The sequence below is a fragment of the Glycine max genome, chromosome 4 (genome assembly GCF_000004515.6).
Source record: "Glycine max cultivar Williams 82 chromosome 4, Glycine_max_v4.0, whole genome shotgun sequence".
Lineage (NCBI taxonomy): Eukaryota > Viridiplantae > Streptophyta > Magnoliopsida > Fabales > Fabaceae > Glycine > Glycine max.
Window position 1 is genome coordinate 2,556,899 of NC_016091.4, and position 17,598 is coordinate 2,574,496.

The window sequence follows — 17,598 nt, forward strand, 5'->3', positions numbered from 1 at the left end:
TTGATAGAAATGATCTTGATTGATTAAATCGATAAAAATTGCATTTATAAAATAATATAATTTGATCATGTTCTTTCTATTTTATTCTTTTGTAATTTTCTTCCTCACTTAATTACATATCTACGAGTTAATTCATAAAAGTCAAACTATTTACTTAGTTTTTATTTAAAATTTTAGTCTTGTAATAAAAAAATTGTAAGTCTTAATCTCACTTTCTTATAATGATTAATCCCGTAAGAAAATTTACAGTAATCTTACAATGTTAAACATTCTTCTCTGATGTTAATGCTAAGCAATTCAGGAAAAAAAATGCTAAGCATCAAAATTTATACTACCAAAAAACATTATCAAAATTTAACTTTTATACAAGTATTAAAGTATAGAAGATAAAGCTTACAATTTTTAGAGTTTAATGATATATATATAAAATAATTTTATATTATCATTTGATTATAATTATAAAAATTAACATATTTACATTATATAGTATATCATGGTTAAATAATAATATAAAATTGTTTTAAAATCTCAATACATAATATTTTTTTTCTCATTTTTTATATATGTGAACTAAAACTTAAAGTAAAATTTTAAACATAAAATAAAGAGCACCGTTATTCAGTACGAACAGCGTAAAGCGTAAACACGAAAGCGCACGAACGATTATTGACTTATTGTGCTTTAATATAATTTTTTAAAAATAAATACAATTAAAAACATTAAGAAAAAACATAAAATACATTTTAACTGAAAAACAAGGTTCGCACCAAATAACATTTTTGTAAAATAAATAGTTTAATCTTCTATATTTTACTATCTACCTACTCTTATATGCATATATAAGAAAATTTTATTTTATGAGATGATGTGAAGGGACATCTTCATTTTCATTCTTTTCAAATAATTTAATTAATATAAATTTTATACAATTCAATTAATACAAAATTTATATTTATTTATTTATTTCAAATAGAATCTTAAATGAATTAAATTAATTATAATACTTAAGAACGATATAAATTATTTATTGACATATATACTAATTTTCATTTATTAAAATTTAAACTAAATAATTAATAATATATTAAAAATTTAAACAATATAAAAAAATATTTTAATAAATTATAAAATATGAATTTAATATTCTTACTGGTTTCATTAAAAAAAAAAAAAAGCAGATTAGTCAAGTGCTTTATGCGTTGGAAGAGCATTAGCCATTAATTAGTAATGAGATAATTGATGCTTACAACTCTGACAAGCGCGCAACAATAATGTTGAGATTTCTTTCCTTTCTTAATGCAAACTTACCACGTATAAACTCATTATGTTAAAAAAAAGCATATAAACTCATTAACTTATATTTTGGAATATTTGTAGTAATTAACTTAATTATAGGGATTGAACAGTTTTTTTCACATATTTATCTTCTCTGTTTCTATATATCAGCGTAGTCAGAATTTTACACTCTCTAATGACACCCAATATATATTTTAGAAATTAAATTAGTTATGAAATTAATTTTTAGTGGGAATGACAGATTCTCAACATATTATCTTATATTACAACACTCGAATTAAGAATAAAATTTGTCAAATAACATTAATCCAATTAATAAGAAACGGACTTATATTTTATAAATATGTCAACGTGAGTTTAAGTCTCATTATAAAATGTAAGCATCCTATTAATAGGTAATTAGTAAGCATGTTTATAAGCATTCATGGAACATGAGGTTTATCGTGAAGCTGATGAATTTTTGAGACTCAACAGTCCCTAAACTTTTATTTATTTAAAATTATGACAGAAGCTTGGCGGCAGAAGAGGAGGTAAAAGCAGGAGAAAAGTGACAGGAGTGAGCCCCACAATTATAGAGAGAGAGAGAGAGAGAATTAGGTATTTTCATCATTATTACTATTTATTATTTATATAAATTTTAATATCGTAGTAGTAAGAATAAGAATAAGAATTAAGAAGCGGAAGGAATCCAAAAGCGTGATCGCATGAGAATCACCTAACATCGGACCTTAAAATAAGAGAAAGAGAACAACGAAGAAGTTGTTGTGTCTTAAGAAAGAGAGAGATGGCGGCGGAGATACCGTGCTGTGGAACAAAGTTTTCACTGTACGTTTTGGTGATCATAGGTTTGGTCTGCTTCGCGGGACTAATGGCTGGTCTCACTCTCGGACTCATGTCTTTGGGACTCGTCGACCTCGAAGTTCTCATCAAATCTGGTCGTCCTCAGGATCGCATCCACGCTTGTTAGTAATACTATCATAGTATCATCCCCCTTTTTTTTCCTTCCAATTATTTAAATTCTCTGCTTCTTACTCTTTGTTTTTCTTTTCTTTTCTTTTCTTTTCTTTTTGCAGCGAAAATTTATCCGGTTGTTAAGAACCAGCATCTTCTGCTTTGCACGCTTTTAATTGGAAACTCCTTAGCCATGGAGGTCTTGTTATTTTCTCAACCCTTCTTGGTTTAATTAATTAATCATTTTATTTTATTTTGTTTTGGCATGTTTCTGTTTTAGGCTCTTCCCATTTTTCTTGATTCACTGGTGCATCCCGCTGCGGCAATCTTGATTTCGGTCACGCTCATCCTCATGTTTGGAGAGGTAATTTATTTATTGATTTTCGTGTTATCAGCGAAACAACATGAATAATAATGTTTTATGAGGTTCTTCGTTCCATGGTTGGTGCAGATATTGCCCCAAGCAATTTGTACAAGATATGGATTGACGGTTGGAGCCACGCTGGCTCCACTTGTTCGGGTTCTTCTTATAGTTTTCTTCCCGCTTTCTTATCCTATCAGCAAGGTATGCTTATAATGTCAATATATATGTATGATTACTATCAACACAGGGTAAGTTTAGTGAGAGTGGTTATTAGTCTTCCTAAACGTAACAAATCAAGGTTTGAATAATTGTCGGAGAGGTGTTCATATTTAGTGTTTGACAGTAGTGTCTCAGACAAGATTGTCTCCAAAAAAGAATACCTGTGGGAACAAACAAAAAAAAAAGTAAGATTAGTAAATGTAAAAAAACTGATGGAGATTGTAATATTTTCAGGTTCTTGATTGGATGTTGGGTAAAGGACATGCTGCCCTTTTAAAGAGGGCAGAGCTCAAGACTTTTGTGAATTTTCATGGAAATGAGGTATTGTGGTAGATATATATATATATATATATATATATATATATATATATATATATATATATATATATATATATATATATATATATATACACATGTTTTTGAGGATTAAGAAAACTATTTTCTTTATATTCATTTGAATGCTTTAAGATGTGCTTCTAGTACTTGTGTTTCAGTTCTTTCAATATGGCTCTGGTTTGTGCTTTGATGTAACATGGCTATACGGTTGTTTTCTTTTCTAGGCTGGTAAAGGAGGAGATTTAACTCATGACGAGACAACCATCATAACTGGTGCACTTGACTTGACAGAAAAGACTGCAAAAGATGCCATGACTCCCATATCAAAGGCATTTTCCCTTGATCTGGATGCAACTCTAAATTTGTGGGTTTGTGAATTCTTTATTGTTCTCTCCACTAATCTTATCGCTTCTTTTGTACTAACCCTGCCCTCTGTGTCTGCGCTGAAGGGAGACACTGAATTCAATAATGACAATTGGTCATAGTAGAGTTCCAGTTTATGCAGGAGAAAAAACCAATATTATTGGACTTGTTCTGGTAATTTTTCTTCCGTTTCAGATTTTGTAAATAGATACACAGGATTGTAGAATTCTTATCTCAATGATAATGTCTATTATCATAGTTATTTATCTTCTTTTTTAAGTTGGAGAATATCTCATTTATTCTCAACATCAATTTACTCTAAAGACTAATACTTTGAATTGTTTGTATGTTGCTATAATATGTAATGAATAATGTTTGTGGGGATTAATAATGCTATGGATTGATTTTTTTTCTGCCCACTGTTATAAATTTAAAATTGTTTGAATGAAATGCATAAAAAAAAATATAAATTTGATCCTGAAGGAAAAAGTTTACAAAGATTGATGTCAAGCTTGAAACCTTCTATCATATCCTGATTAAGGTTATTGTTTATGATATACCAAGTAATAGATTGTGGATCTGATATTGTGAGAAGGGTATACCCGAACTGTAGCAGAGGGTTACTTTCAAGTCACTTTGAAATAAAATAGATTTGTTGCATGATAAATAGTAAAAAAAGGAACTCCATCACTTTCTATCCGCTATTATGTCACTCAATTATAACAAACAATAGCCTTATCCCACCAGGTATCCACTTTTATGTCACTCATTCATTGTTAGTTAATGTTTTGTTCACTTATATGTGCAGGTTAAAAATCTCTTTATGGTTGATTCAAAGGCTGCAGTTCCCCTAAGAAAAATGCTCATCAGAAAAATTCCTCGGTAATTCTTTTTCATACATGAGTTGAGATACATTATCCTTACCTGTGAACTTGATCGTATATGTATCAACATTTTTTTTTCTGTTTGTATGTTGTTGATATGCTGGTATTACAAGGTAATCGCTTTTTCCTCTTCATCTGCAGTGTTTCAGAGAACATGCCTCTGTACGATATACTGAACGAATTTCAGAAGGGTCACAGTCATATTGCAGTTGTGTATAGGGACCTAAATGATAAAAATGAAGCCCCAAAAAAAGTTAAAGATGGGGAACTACTTGATCTTAAGGACAAGCGTAAGAATAAAGGAGAGAAGACATCCTTGGATAAAGGTAGTGATTTATTTAAATAAAACTAGAATAAGTTTCATTTTGTAGAGTGCATGCTATCGAAGTATTATGTATGGTTAGCAATTTATCAAACTCATAAAGCAGTATATGCTAAATTGTTCTTTAGTTCCCTTGAAAGTGTCATCATTCCTCCTGTTTGCTGACCTTACTGATTATTTTATGAAGCTTTGGTACCCAGCAATTGTCATTTGTGTTTCCTTTTGTGAAGGTCATTTTCAGCACCATGTGGCTTTACTTCACACGTTTGTGGTTTTCTATCTGTATATTTAGACATATGCTCACTGTTGCCACATATATAGGTGAGAAATTGGAGTCGCATTATTCTTTGACTACAGATGGTGCTCAGCAAGCAAAGAAAAGTCCACCAGCAACTCCTGCTTTTAAAAAGCGACATAGAGGTTGTTCATATTGCATCCTGGACCTTGATAATTCTCCCCTGCCAGTGTTTCCTCCCAATGAAGTGGTTGTTGGTGTTATTACAATGGAGGATGTCATTGAAGAGCTTCTTCAGGTTAGAAGATTTAATGCATTATACTTAGAATTAGTAGTATGGGCTCAAATTATTTAGTCCTGTATGTTTGTTTTGATACTCTTCTTCTTAGTACTGATGGTGCAACTCTAGCTGTCTCTGACACGATGAACTCCGTCTTTCGCTTATTCATTCTATATTTTCCATATGTTAATTTTTGCCCATTGCATAATTCCCCATCCAATGTTTCTTCCATATTTGCACTCAGTATGGATGATTAAGTGTTATTTTTATAGTTATAGTCGTTGAAGAAAGAAGTGCTTGATTTGACTTCTGCAGAAGTACTTCTCTGTTACGTGTAGATGTTTCAAATTGCTAGAATTGGTTGTTTTGTTGCTAGGGCTTTTAGCTTCATATATTATTATTGTTATGAATGCAACTACAGGTTGCACTTATGCTTCTATTGCCTTTTAATTTAGTTGCATATGTTGATCTATCTTCATTAAATCTGTGTATTTCAGGAGGAGATACTAGATGAAACTGATGAATATGTCAATATCCATAACAAGTAAGTTTTCAACTGTTTCCTCTTAATTGCCATCTGAAGCCCAACAGTTTTGTTAGATCATTTTGTTGCAAGCTGACTAAATGTCTCCTTGGTATTTGGTTTAGTGCACAGCAATAGAACATTGTTTGCTTATTGTATGAAGAATAATGCTAAATTGAGTTATTGCAAATGCAGGATAAAAGTTAACATGAATGCTTCTAAGGAGAAGGCTCCTGATGCAAATATGTTGCTGCCTTCACAAGCAGTTCAAGGACACACACCAACTAATTCAATTTCTACAGCTACTTCTGCAACGGGCTCACCTACCACAATTGATCTAATCTCAGAAAGTGAGTCACTAAGGAATCGATAATTCATAAGGAATAAGAGAAAGACATAGGTTTGTGTTTCTGTTGAAAAGGCAGAGCAGTATATAGCTTCTTGTAAAAAATTCCCTGTATGATATTATGTTAATAAATTAATATAGAGGAACACTGCGGTAGCGTGTGGCTTGCCAGACAAAACAGAATGATTCATTTTGGTTTCACTTTTAATGAAAGTGTAATCAAAATTTTTCACTTTTTAATATCACATCCACTTCTTTTCTTTTCTTTTTTCTTTTTTTAAAAAAACTAGTACAATACCTATGCCTTCGCATGAGTCACTTAACTTAACTGGTTGCGCGCATTTGTTAATGTGTAAATGGTATAAGATTTGATTAAAAAATGTTTTGTAAATTGAGAGTATAGCAGTACAATACTTATGCCTTCGCACGGATCACTTGACTGGTTGCACGCATTTGTTAATGTGTAAATAGTATAAGATTTGATTGAAAAAACGTTTTGTAAATTGAGAGTATAGCAGTAAACAAATAAGTTTTGAATGAGTAAATATGATACAAATTTTAGCATTAGAAAACAGGATATCATACGAAAGCACATTAGTCATAAATGGAATTCAAATTTACTATATTACAAACTATTATTTAAAAATCCTAAATAGAAGATAATTAATAGCATATAATGAAGATTCAGTTTGATTTTGTGGAACATATCAAACTTGTCCCCCTAATTGATAGGAGTACATTTAGTCAATGATAAAATAGAAATTAAAATATTAAAATACTATAAATATGAATTTAGAATATATTAAGAATTGACAATATTGAATTATAATTATTTTAAAGTGTATACCTATTTCATAATGCAATAAGTTGGCGTGGATTAAACATAATATTGGCACTTGTGTTATAAGATGAATTGTAGTGTTGCCTAAGCAAATGTCCAATGCTACTTTGCAATATATATATAATGTTACTTACAGTCCATATGCAAAGGTTGTTGTGTGTCAATCCATTCATAACACAGTTGCCATACATTGTATGAGAAACTACACCCAAAAAAAGGAGCACAAATGTCTCAAGATGCTGATGATAGAAGCAGCAGATTGAAGCATCTGCTCCATGTATAACATTCCTCTTTAACAACCCATCTTGTGTCTAAATCTTATCCAAAACAACCCTCCATCCAAAAGAGCACACCTTAGACGGAGCCTCTACACTCCACAAAATTTTCAGCAAATCAGAATTCAGTGATAAGAGATTATTATGCAGAAGTGCATATGTATTACACACAGTATATCCTTCATTTGTTAATCCTCTCCAGCTCCAACCATCCTGAAACACCTTATTAGGTGAGGAGGATCCAACATGTAACATCAATACGCTCTTTTCATTAAATAGGATGTTTTCATGTTAAAAAGTTTATTATTGCTTAGTAGAGATTGAGAACAATAGAACAAATTTACACAGTAGTTGAGTCTATGAAGGAAATAGCAACATGTGCTTTCCTTATAATGGTAATCATAGTTCACCTGCCAAATATATAAATATTGTGTTAGCAAACAACATTAAATGCATAGAACCGTGCCTAACAAAATTAGAAAGATTAGGAAATCAAAAGGAAAATGGAAAATTAAGATTTGTTGCAAGTGATTGAAAGTATTCCTAGAGTTGAATCATGTGGCTTAAAATTCTTCTGCTGCATTATAAGATTGCTTTATAACAGTATAAGTAGAAATAAGTAATAGATGACATTTGATGAAACAATCTCATTGTAATTACAATATTTGAAATCCATTTTGGCATTTTGCTGATTATTTTAAGCAGCCTGGGACTTGAATATGCATATGAATTGCACAAATGGGGTAAGTTAGGATACATTTAGAAGCATGCAAAATCATTATTGAAAGCAGAAAATATCCAACATTTTCTATAATAAAAATGTATCCTAACTTGGTGGCAGATATCAAAGCATGTCAAAATAAGCAAATGTACTCAGTTACTTGATATCAATGGTGCTGGCTTGTGGGATGCAATTAGGTAGTTTATTCAACCAAAATATATTCCAAAAAACAAAAGTCATACATTGTCATCTATATCCCTAATTATACCGAAGTACATGTGCCAACAGAGAATCAACACTCGCCCTCTTTATAGGTAAGTGGAAATGTGGAATGCATTAGCAGCAGAAGGTTCAATGTACAACAGAATTTGCTAAAAAGATTAGAAATTATCAGTAAAAAGGATGGCAAATTCTTAGCATAGCAAATTAAATGTGTAGGTTGCTCTGTATGAGGCACACAATGTGAAGATTGGATACAGCTATAAACAGCTAGTGAAATTTTGGTATATAATTGCTCTGCTTTGCCTTTCCCTCCACCATTTCCTTTTAAAAGAAAATATTAATTAATAGAAGAATACTTTAAAATATTTTTTTATTCCCAGCATCCAAATTATATATTGAGAATGTACTATACCGTCAAGATAAATGTGCAAGCTTGGGAAGGTTGAATTTCATCTCAAAAGATCACTCATTATCTAAAGCTATTCATTATACAGATACCAAGTAATAGCTAGCATACACTGCAGAAGGATCATATTTGACATGCTGTCAAATGTGCTCTTGCCATCCTTAAGAAATTTCTTGCATTCCTTTTAATCACCTTGCTCAGGCTTGAATACATCTATCTACATCTTATGTAAAGAATAGCTTAATTACAGTTATTTTAATACACAACTCTATAATGACTTGCATCTTCTCAATGACCCCTGCAACTACAAGATGGGACAACTTTCTCAAAATACTACAAAGCAACTATGACAGATAAATGTGCATTACCCTTCTGTATGTAGTATTAAAAAAAGTATATTTGAGTGTTTTGTTAGTATTTTTCTTAGTCGTTTATTTTATCTTAATCTTGAGTAGAATAGACAGTGAACTTCTTCATGTAGCATTACCCTTCTGCATATAGATTCTTTACAAGTGATATAAAATCTTAACCCTAAAAATAATTATACACATTAAATAATAAAATATATAACTAAAAAATATTTAGACCCTGAGTTAGTGACTGTTGGACCCTGAAATTAACTAAAGAAACAAACTTTCTATAATTTGATATTTAATTTTTTTAAAGAGAAACTCAATATTTGTTTTCTTAAAATATAATAATTAAGATTAATTATTCATATTAGATTTTAAAGAAATAAATAACGATAATAAAAAATAACTTTAAAGGTGTAACTTATTTAGTTTAATTCCTTCACACACACACACACACACACACACACACATATACATATATATATATATATATATATATATATATATATATATATATATATATATATATATATATAATTTTCTCAATAGGAGAATCTGCATTTCCCTGTTCCCTAATCAAGTATCATCCCCGTTTGCCCCCAATTTTCCTGCTTGTCGCTGTATCTTCCTTTCCCCCGCATCATTCACAGTACACACTCTTTAGCTTCATGATCATGGATTCACGATATGTTTTCCATATATGTACAACAAAATACATAATAAAAAGTGAGATGAAGAAAAAAGAAAGTAGTGTATAATAATGATGATTAATATTACTAATTTTTTATATTTCTCTATCTCGTTGTTTGAAACGAATGATCCCCGCATAAAATAAGCAAGAAACGTTATGTGTATCGAAACCTATGAGAAAACAAGCTAGCTACAGCTAAGAATTGAGAGAAAGGGAAAAAGAAACAATGAAGCAATATTTTCACTATTAAGAGACAACGATATTTAGTAACAATCAAAGTACATCCAAGAATTATATTGTAATAGACTAATAGTACAGCGATTAAAGATCAAGAGAGGGTAAAAGGCGAGCACTGGGAGATCAAGAAAAACACCCAATAATAGTAATCATTATCATATTAATTCACAAAATCACAACACACATATAGTTAAAGCAATACATACAGCAAAGCCTTAGCTTTATAATTAATTAATTAAGCTTTACCCAAACTTTTTTTTTTTCCTGCATGTGAATGAAACATTGATGTATTCAAGTTCTCTCGTGGACCATATATATATAACCCTATTAAAACAGGGAGTAGACAAGCTGAGAGAACCTGAAGAAAAAGTTCTTTGGATGCTTGCGTTTTCGATGTCATCAATCCTTATAAAAGATGACAAGCCGAAGAACCTAACCCAAGAATATTCATTCTGATTGCCCAATGGTTTCTTTCTATTACTTTGTTCTGGAAAGGGAAAGGAATTAATCATAAAAAGATAAAAAAAAAGGAAGATTAAAAAAAGCAATCAATGATTCTTAAGTGCTTTTTCTGGGTTTGCTTTTCCTCCTCGCCCTGCTTCTCGACGGTTCCCCTTTTGGGATTTGAATCTCTTCCTTTGTGATTCTTTTGCATGCCACCGATTCTGATGTTAACTCCTCTTGTTGCTTCCCATGTTGTTGTTCTTTCTTCGTTGCTGAACAAGTAAAAGCTTCTGGTTCCTCTTTTGGTTCCACTTTTTTCAGTTCGCTTTCCGTTTCTACAACAACAACCTTACGAGGTCTTCCTCTTTTTCGAGGAGGCTGAGGTTGTGGTTGCTGTTGTTGTTGTTGTTGGGTGTCACCTCCTTTGGATGAAGCCTCAGCTATCGCTACCGAAAGTTCCTTCGTTTTTTGGCGCTTCTTTTTCCCCATAAATACTTCTCTATCAAACAATAATAATAGCAACCACTTCCAACCACTCTGTCACCGATAATATCTCTAAATCATCAAATTTTCATACATCATTAAACCTAGGGGAAGACAACATAAAAAATACTAAAAAGTACTAGTACTAAGAAGCAAAACCTTCCTCTCTCTCTCTCTCTCTCTCTATCTGAATATGTGAAGAGCAAGTAGTGGTCTGTGATATATCTTTGACCAGAATCCAGATTCTGGAAACATTATTATTATGAAAATAAACAAGCACCCTTCTCTTCTGAACTATATAGTGGAATATAAAATTAATAACTAGGGTCCTTCATTCAATGGAATAAACAATTCAGAAAAACTCAAGAGCCGTTTAAATAATCTATGATCTTCTCCCTCTCTGTTTGTTCATTCAGTCCAATCTTTGCCGTTCCCATGTACACACATACATATAGATAAATATACTAGTAGAAAAATTATACATCAACACTCAATATGTGAATGGACACTTGATGAAAAAAACACAAATAAGATTAAAAAAAAAATACAAGTATTATAAACATGATATAAAGAGAGATAAAAAGAAAAAACAGGTATTTGTTAAATATTCAAAAAAATATAGATATTAACGTATCATCACTCACTCGAACTAAAATTCTTCTGTGTTCTGTAATAATAAAGAATGGGATGTGGTGCAAGAGGAGGGTTTAAAAAGGGAGGTGTTGGGTGTTTGAGTTTGACTGACTGACTGGATAAACTAACCATGGTTAGTTGGGGGCGTGGACCAAAGCAAAGTGGGAGTGGGGTAAGGGTTGGTTAGTCTCAGACCGAGTGTTGCAGTGCAGTCTGACCACTTGTGTCGCTTCCCGGGTTTCGCGTCCTCACTCATCGGGCTTTTTTACTTGTTGCTGTTTCTTCTGTTTTTCCATTATCATTTTTTACCCTTCGTTACATCCTAAGCAAAGCATCAATCAGTTACCGTTGATCAATTTGTGTCTGTGTAAGTTTAAGCTCTTGGTAACACTGTTACACTGAATATGGAGTTATGGACTTGTTGCCTCGGGTAAAAGCCAGCTACAGTACAAGTACAGGGTCAACATTCCTGACCCCGTCCTATTTAATGACTAATTTTTTTAACCATTTAAACATTTAAAATGAATAATTGTATAAACTTATTATTTTTTTAATCATGTTATATATAAATTATCCATTGATTTTATCGATGATTAACATTTATTGAAAAATTTGACTCATCATTTTTAATGAAATTATTTTTTTTAATTAATTTTTTTTTCATTCACAAATACTCAAATTTTAAACCTTACTTAAGAAGATCGAATTTAATATCACTTGAACCAACTTATTAGCTGTATAAAATTATTATAGAAAAATTATTCAAAATATATATAATATTGTATATTTTTTTATAGAGTTACACTTATATATAAATATTTGTGTATGAATAATTATTTTAGAGATAAAAACTAAATGATAAATATTTGTGTATGAATACTTATTTTAAAGATATAAGCTAAATGATTGATAGATGATAAGATGTAATGTAAGTAAATTAAATAAAAATATGATATTTTCCTTTAGATTTATTAAAATTATTATTTATTTAATGTAAGAAAACACATTGTTTTAATGAAATTGTGTATTTATTTTTATGCAATATATACTTATATTTTTTAATATTTATATATAAGGTCCCTAATTAGTATTCTACCCTGAGTCCCTAAGATGTCATGACTAGCCTAAGTATAGGAGTTGACTTGATTGTGTTTGTTATTACACTCATGCCAAACAATAGCTCATAAAAATTAGAGTAAGATATTTTTTAACTTTTGGTAAAATTTGGTTGTAATTATCAAATTTCAACTTTAATTAATTATCAAAGGTCTCTAAATTTTAAAAATAAAAAGCAGTGACATTGACCCTCCTCAATGTTAAAATTGCCTATAATAGAGAACGAAACCTATTATTTATTAATTTTTATCGAACGGACGAGGACTAAAAATAATCCTAAAAATTATAATTCCCTTTGGAATCTCTACCCCTATATTTGGAAAACAACTGTTTGTTGTACCTTGGTAGTTATCTTTGTTCAGCTACCGGCTTTTGCTAACTCTAAAACGCCCTAACTTCTCTCCCCTTTATCTGTTTTTGCCGTCATAGATGTTTTGTTTTTGCCAATAGGATAGAACGACATTGATGTAATCGTATGATTCTGTGGATTGCACAGAACACATTTGTAAGACATGTATTTTCATGTAGATGAATGCTTTTCTGTGAAGCAAAGACAAGTATTTGGAAAATGACGAAATGGTTTGTTTCATACCTCAGTAAGTATTATTGTAATGAACTACTACTCTACCACTACATTGCCATGTTTTAAAAAAATCAGCATAGCTCAGGAACAAGTTTACTCTCTCAATATAAGGAACGAAGTAAATCCTTACAGAGAATCAAAGTTAACAAATTTGACTATTGTTGATGTTCATAGCTCATACAATTACAATCATATCTCCCCAGGTTCAAAGGAAGCTGACTCTGGGGCTAACTCTGCTCCAGAAAGACCCTTACCAACGTAGCTTGAGCCATTAATATGGAGAACTCCTCATGGTTATAGTTCAGTATCCCTTTTCCTCCAAATTTTATGGGAAGATTTTCCTCATCTTAATAACATTTCATCAGCTCCACGCTATCTTTGTTGTTGGGGTAGACGAACTTCACCTTCTGAATTGTCTTCTTATCCAACATGAACTTGAGACTATCTGCATAATAATAATAATAAAACAGGTAACATCATAGTACTTAAATGGGATTAGTATAGTGGTGTACAAGACATGCCTCTTTATTTTTTCAAATTATGCTTGTAATTTATTCATGATGTTGATTTTCGTGGCCCATGAGACAAGAATGGTTTTTGAAATGCTAGCACAAAGAAAGCAAACCTTCCAAAATGCTTCAAAAACCCGAGGGGGGTTGTAAAGAAAAGCTATGGCAAGTCTCTCAGGGTAGTGATTCTGTAGGTGTTAATGGTCTCTTTGGCTGATTTAATGGGCACACTATTTCTAAACGACCACTCAGTGAAGTCTATCAACCATGACATTTGTTCTTGACCATGTGGAAGGTTAAGCATAGCATTTTCCAGCATATACACCAGATGTCGCATCTGATTCTCTTTTGAAGATGTGTTCAGCAACAACCACTAACACATTAGTTTTCAATTTCAATACCCAAGAAAAAACAAAAAGTAACCTAGCCATTTCTTCTATTTCTAAAAAATACTTTAGTCCTTAACATGGACTATATTTTAATCCATTTTAATATAAATGAATTTTGCGTATAATTTTCTTTCTTTACTCTCAACAACAACAACTATTTTTGAACTCTTAATATTGACTTTGAAAACAAAATGAAATGAAAACAATTTTGTGTGAACTTTTAAAGAGTTTAGATAAAAAAAAGTTTACACGGTCAACAAATAAAAATTATTATTAGTATAATTTAAAATACTTATTGTAAAAATTAACATTGTTATATATACCATTGAATATACATATAAAAACTCTAACCTATACACTATTTACTCAATTTTTAAACTATAGTTTTAGATGATACTAAAGGTGGATAGATTGAGTGAAAGAGAATGGAATTAAGAAAAAAATATCTATATTAAAGTAGTGTATGAAAATATGAGACACAATTTTAAAAACTTTCATTCAATTTCACTCTACAGGAAAACAATCACGCGGACACTAAAAGTTTAAAAAGTTCAATTAGAAAAGTTTAAAAAGGCAGAAAAATATATTTGGAAGATATTTTATTGTACTAATTTCCCTTATTTTACTGTTTTTTATTTTGTTGAATTTAAGTATACCAAAACCATTTACATCCTAGCCATGTGAGCCATCAATATCGCAGATGTGGGCATGTAAGCACATATCTAGCGGTAAGGAGTAAGAAAAATCTCTTACTCCTAGTAAAATATAAGAATTTCCCCAATGATTTGATTGATTTGGAAAGCAAAAAGCACTTACACCTTAGTCCACAGTAAATATTTTTCACGAAATAAAGTTAAACATAAAACGTCCAAACCAACCCATGGTACCTGCATTCCAGGCCTCAATACAAGGACTATCCTTCCTTCACGGTCATGAACACTAGCTCTGTACAACTTCCCTGTCTCCCCTTCCACCACAATCTCATCCTGAAACTTTTTCTTTCATTACCTTAATAATCACAGCATCTCACACCAAATGATAACAAAGCAAAACTTACCCAGCGAATATCCTCAGGCTTATACGTTGATCTCCACTTGAGTGTGTCCTCCAACATCTTCTTCGACTTGTCCGCATTCCAATTACGAGCTTCCAGATATCTCCTCAAACAATTATCACTTCAGTACTTCTAGCTTCGTCCAGCTGAGGGCCCAGTTGCATCCTTCACCTCTTTAATCTGCCAATAATAATATTCAGAATATATACAACAACTCAACCACCCTATTAAACCAAACAAAATGCTTAGCAAAAAAAAAAAAAAATCGTTACCTTCGATTCGTTATAATGCTCCTCTCTTCCCTGTCCAGGCTGCGAATTGCTCCTGCGCTGAAACATTGCGACCGAAAATTCCCGCTACTCGGAAACGCTTAATGATTTGACACAACCGATTCTGAAAGTGACATAAAAAAATAAACAAATACAGAGACACGGAGATAATAATTAAGGAGTAGGAACATTTTCTCTGCGTTACAAGTTACAACAGATTCTCATAAGAGGTGAAGAAAAGGGAACAAAAAATATCAATTTCGCATTATCAAAGATCAGGGAAAAACAAACGACATTGGAAATTGAACGTAAATTAACCTGCAAAGGAAGAAGTTGAAACGCAGAAACAGGATAGGGGTCTCATCCAATAGTGTGTTTGTGTGTGGAAGCCATCAAACTACGAAGACTGAAGAGAGAAGCAACATAATTATAAGCGATTGAACAAAAAACACGTCACACAAAACAATTACTCTTTGAATAGGGAAGGGAGAGAAAAAGGAAAAAAAAAATGGTTCCAGCTACCAAATCGGTTCATGGCAATTATTTACATAAAAATGTACTTGAAATTAAAGGTTGTACTTAGCGACGCCTGTGGATATCATGTGTAAGCATACTCGTAACTTAATTACAAGTTTACAATTCTGAATCTCTTTTATTTACCAAAGCATGGGGATATCATGTGAAAGTCACTTTTATTTTAATTAAGTTATGTATCTATTTCGGGATGGGTTCACAAGAACAAAAATATGTGATTTTTCCTGAATATTAGTATTAGTAATTTTGATAAATTTAGTCTCTGAATTTTATAAAAATAATGATTTTTGTTTCTCATTGTAGACAATGCTTTCATTATGAAGAGAGACAAAAATTATCACTTTTATAAGATTTAAGAATTAAATTGATCAAAATTAATTCGTAAAAATTAAGTATTACCTAAAAATCATAAATTGAAAAACATAATTTATCCTACAAAGTATTAATTGTGATACAATTCTTTCACAAATTTTTTAGATGTTCACACTCATTACATAATACATCCTCTTGCTAATACTCTATAAGTACCTTGAAAAGACTCCAAGTTCCTTCTTAATCATTGAACACAATAAAATCCTAATGACTTCATGATTTTCATGTTGGAACCTAACTATCAGTTGGTAATCATCTGAACTGAATAAGTATCCATCTTAGCTTCCTAGCTCACGGATACTAAGAGTTTCCCTTTTTACCCGAAGGATTTCCACTAATACCTCAACAAGTATTCTGAAGTGTCTCTCTATGCTTACACCAACATAGTCTTCACACAAGGTTAAAAACACACATATTTTTTGTTATTAAGTCCCATCGAACTTCCGCAAAAAACAAACACATTTCTACAAAAAGAATTCAATTCATAAGAGTATAAAACTTTAGCACAAAATTTCAAAACTTCAAATACAAGAAATATGAAAGTTAAAATTACAATTCAGTATTGTCCAATAGTTCACGAAAGAATGCAATTCATATGCATCTTTTACTCAGTTCTTTGATCTTCAATAAAAAAATATATAGCTGAGGAGAAAATATTTTTGTTGAGACTAAAACGTCTTCCTGTTTGTCTTTATTAAATGCAAAAGAGCATCTTCAATAAAAAAAACGATAAGTAGTTAAATTTTATCTCCAATAGTGTAAAATGATAATAAATTTAGTTTATGAGATGAGAAATACAAATTAAATCTCTATAAAAATGACAAATTAATATTGTCGTTAAATTTGTGAGATCATTTTTATTGTAATGTTTAAAGATCAATTTGACAATAAGTTATATTTTTTAGGATGAATTTAACATTAAATTGCCTCAAAAATTAATTTGTTATAATTTTTACATTTTTTATAACTAAATTTAAATTTTTCATTAAATAATTTATTATTATCTCATCCTTCCAAAAATAAATTTAGCTATTTGCCTTAGAAAGAAAAGAATAACAGACTCATGTATAAACAGTTATTTAGAAAGGAGCATTGTGCTTTTTCTCACCCACTTAAAATTCATTTATCCTTGTTTAATATGTAACCAGGAACTTATCACATACTTTCAAAGATTGAGTTGTTTCTTAGCATTTGTTAGGGGCGCGTCTATGCACGTCTCCCTTTAAAGTCACATTACGTGAAAGTTAAAATTTATTGATTTCTTAAAATATAAAGAAGAAGTATATTTAGGAATAATTCAAACGGGATACCTGAACCCAAACATCTCAATTTTTTTCAGTCAAAATC

The 17,598-nt window shown here is 31.0% G+C and overlaps 3 protein-coding genes and 1 long non-coding RNA gene across 5 annotated transcripts; 1 reads left to right on the forward strand and 3 right to left on the reverse strand.

The window, feature by feature from the left end:
* Positions 1-1,941: 1,941 nt before the first annotated feature.
* Positions 1,942-6,297, forward strand: LOC100527789 (DUF21 domain-containing protein At1g47330). Of its 2 annotated transcripts, XM_003523786.4 has the most exons (12): positions 1,950-2,258; positions 2,370-2,446; positions 2,528-2,611; positions 2,699-2,812; positions 3,065-3,151; positions 3,391-3,530; positions 3,616-3,703; positions 4,338-4,411; positions 4,555-4,739; positions 5,057-5,268; positions 5,748-5,794; positions 5,969-6,297. In XM_003523786.4, exons 1-12 carry the CDS (start codon positions 2,081-2,083, stop codon positions 6,144-6,146), a joined length of 1,464 nt encoding a protein of 487 aa, XP_003523834.1. In that variant the 5' UTR covers positions 1,950-2,080; the 3' UTR covers positions 6,147-6,297. The 2 variants fall into 2 exon arrangements, with proteins under 2 accessions (XP_025983943.1, XP_003523834.1); XM_026128158.2 differs by lacking the exons at positions 5,748-5,794; positions 5,969-6,297 and adding an exon at positions 4,923-4,965 and having other exon boundaries at positions 1,942-2,258; positions 5,057-5,199.
* Positions 6,298-7,040: 743 nt separating this feature from the next.
* LOC106798366 (uncharacterized) lies at positions 7,041-11,843 on the reverse strand. Its single transcript, XR_001387773.3, has 2 exons — positions 11,437-11,843; positions 7,041-7,645 (listed from the first exon to the last, which is right to left on the reverse strand). It is a non-coding gene; the product is annotated as an uncharacterized lncRNA (long non-coding RNA).
* Positions 10,006-11,438, reverse strand: LOC100805062 (uncharacterized). Its single transcript, XM_006577931.4, has one exon. The coding sequence runs from the start codon at positions 10,796-10,798 to the stop codon at positions 10,424-10,426; it is 375 nt and encodes a 124-aa protein (XP_006577994.1). The 5' UTR covers positions 10,799-11,438; the 3' UTR covers positions 10,006-10,423.
* Positions 11,844-13,011: 1,168 nt separating the features above from the next.
* Positions 13,012-15,910, reverse strand: LOC100796911 (phosphatidylinositol transfer protein 3-like). The gene is given in 6 exon segments (XM_041014776.1): positions 13,012-13,569; positions 13,750-14,006; positions 14,910-15,008; positions 15,080-15,256; positions 15,349-15,469; positions 15,664-15,910. Coding segments are annotated over 4 exon segments (555 nt in total). The 5' UTR covers positions 15,415-15,469; positions 15,664-15,910; the 3' UTR covers positions 13,012-13,569; positions 13,750-13,793.
* Between the last annotated feature and the right edge of the window lie 1,688 nt (positions 15,911-17,598).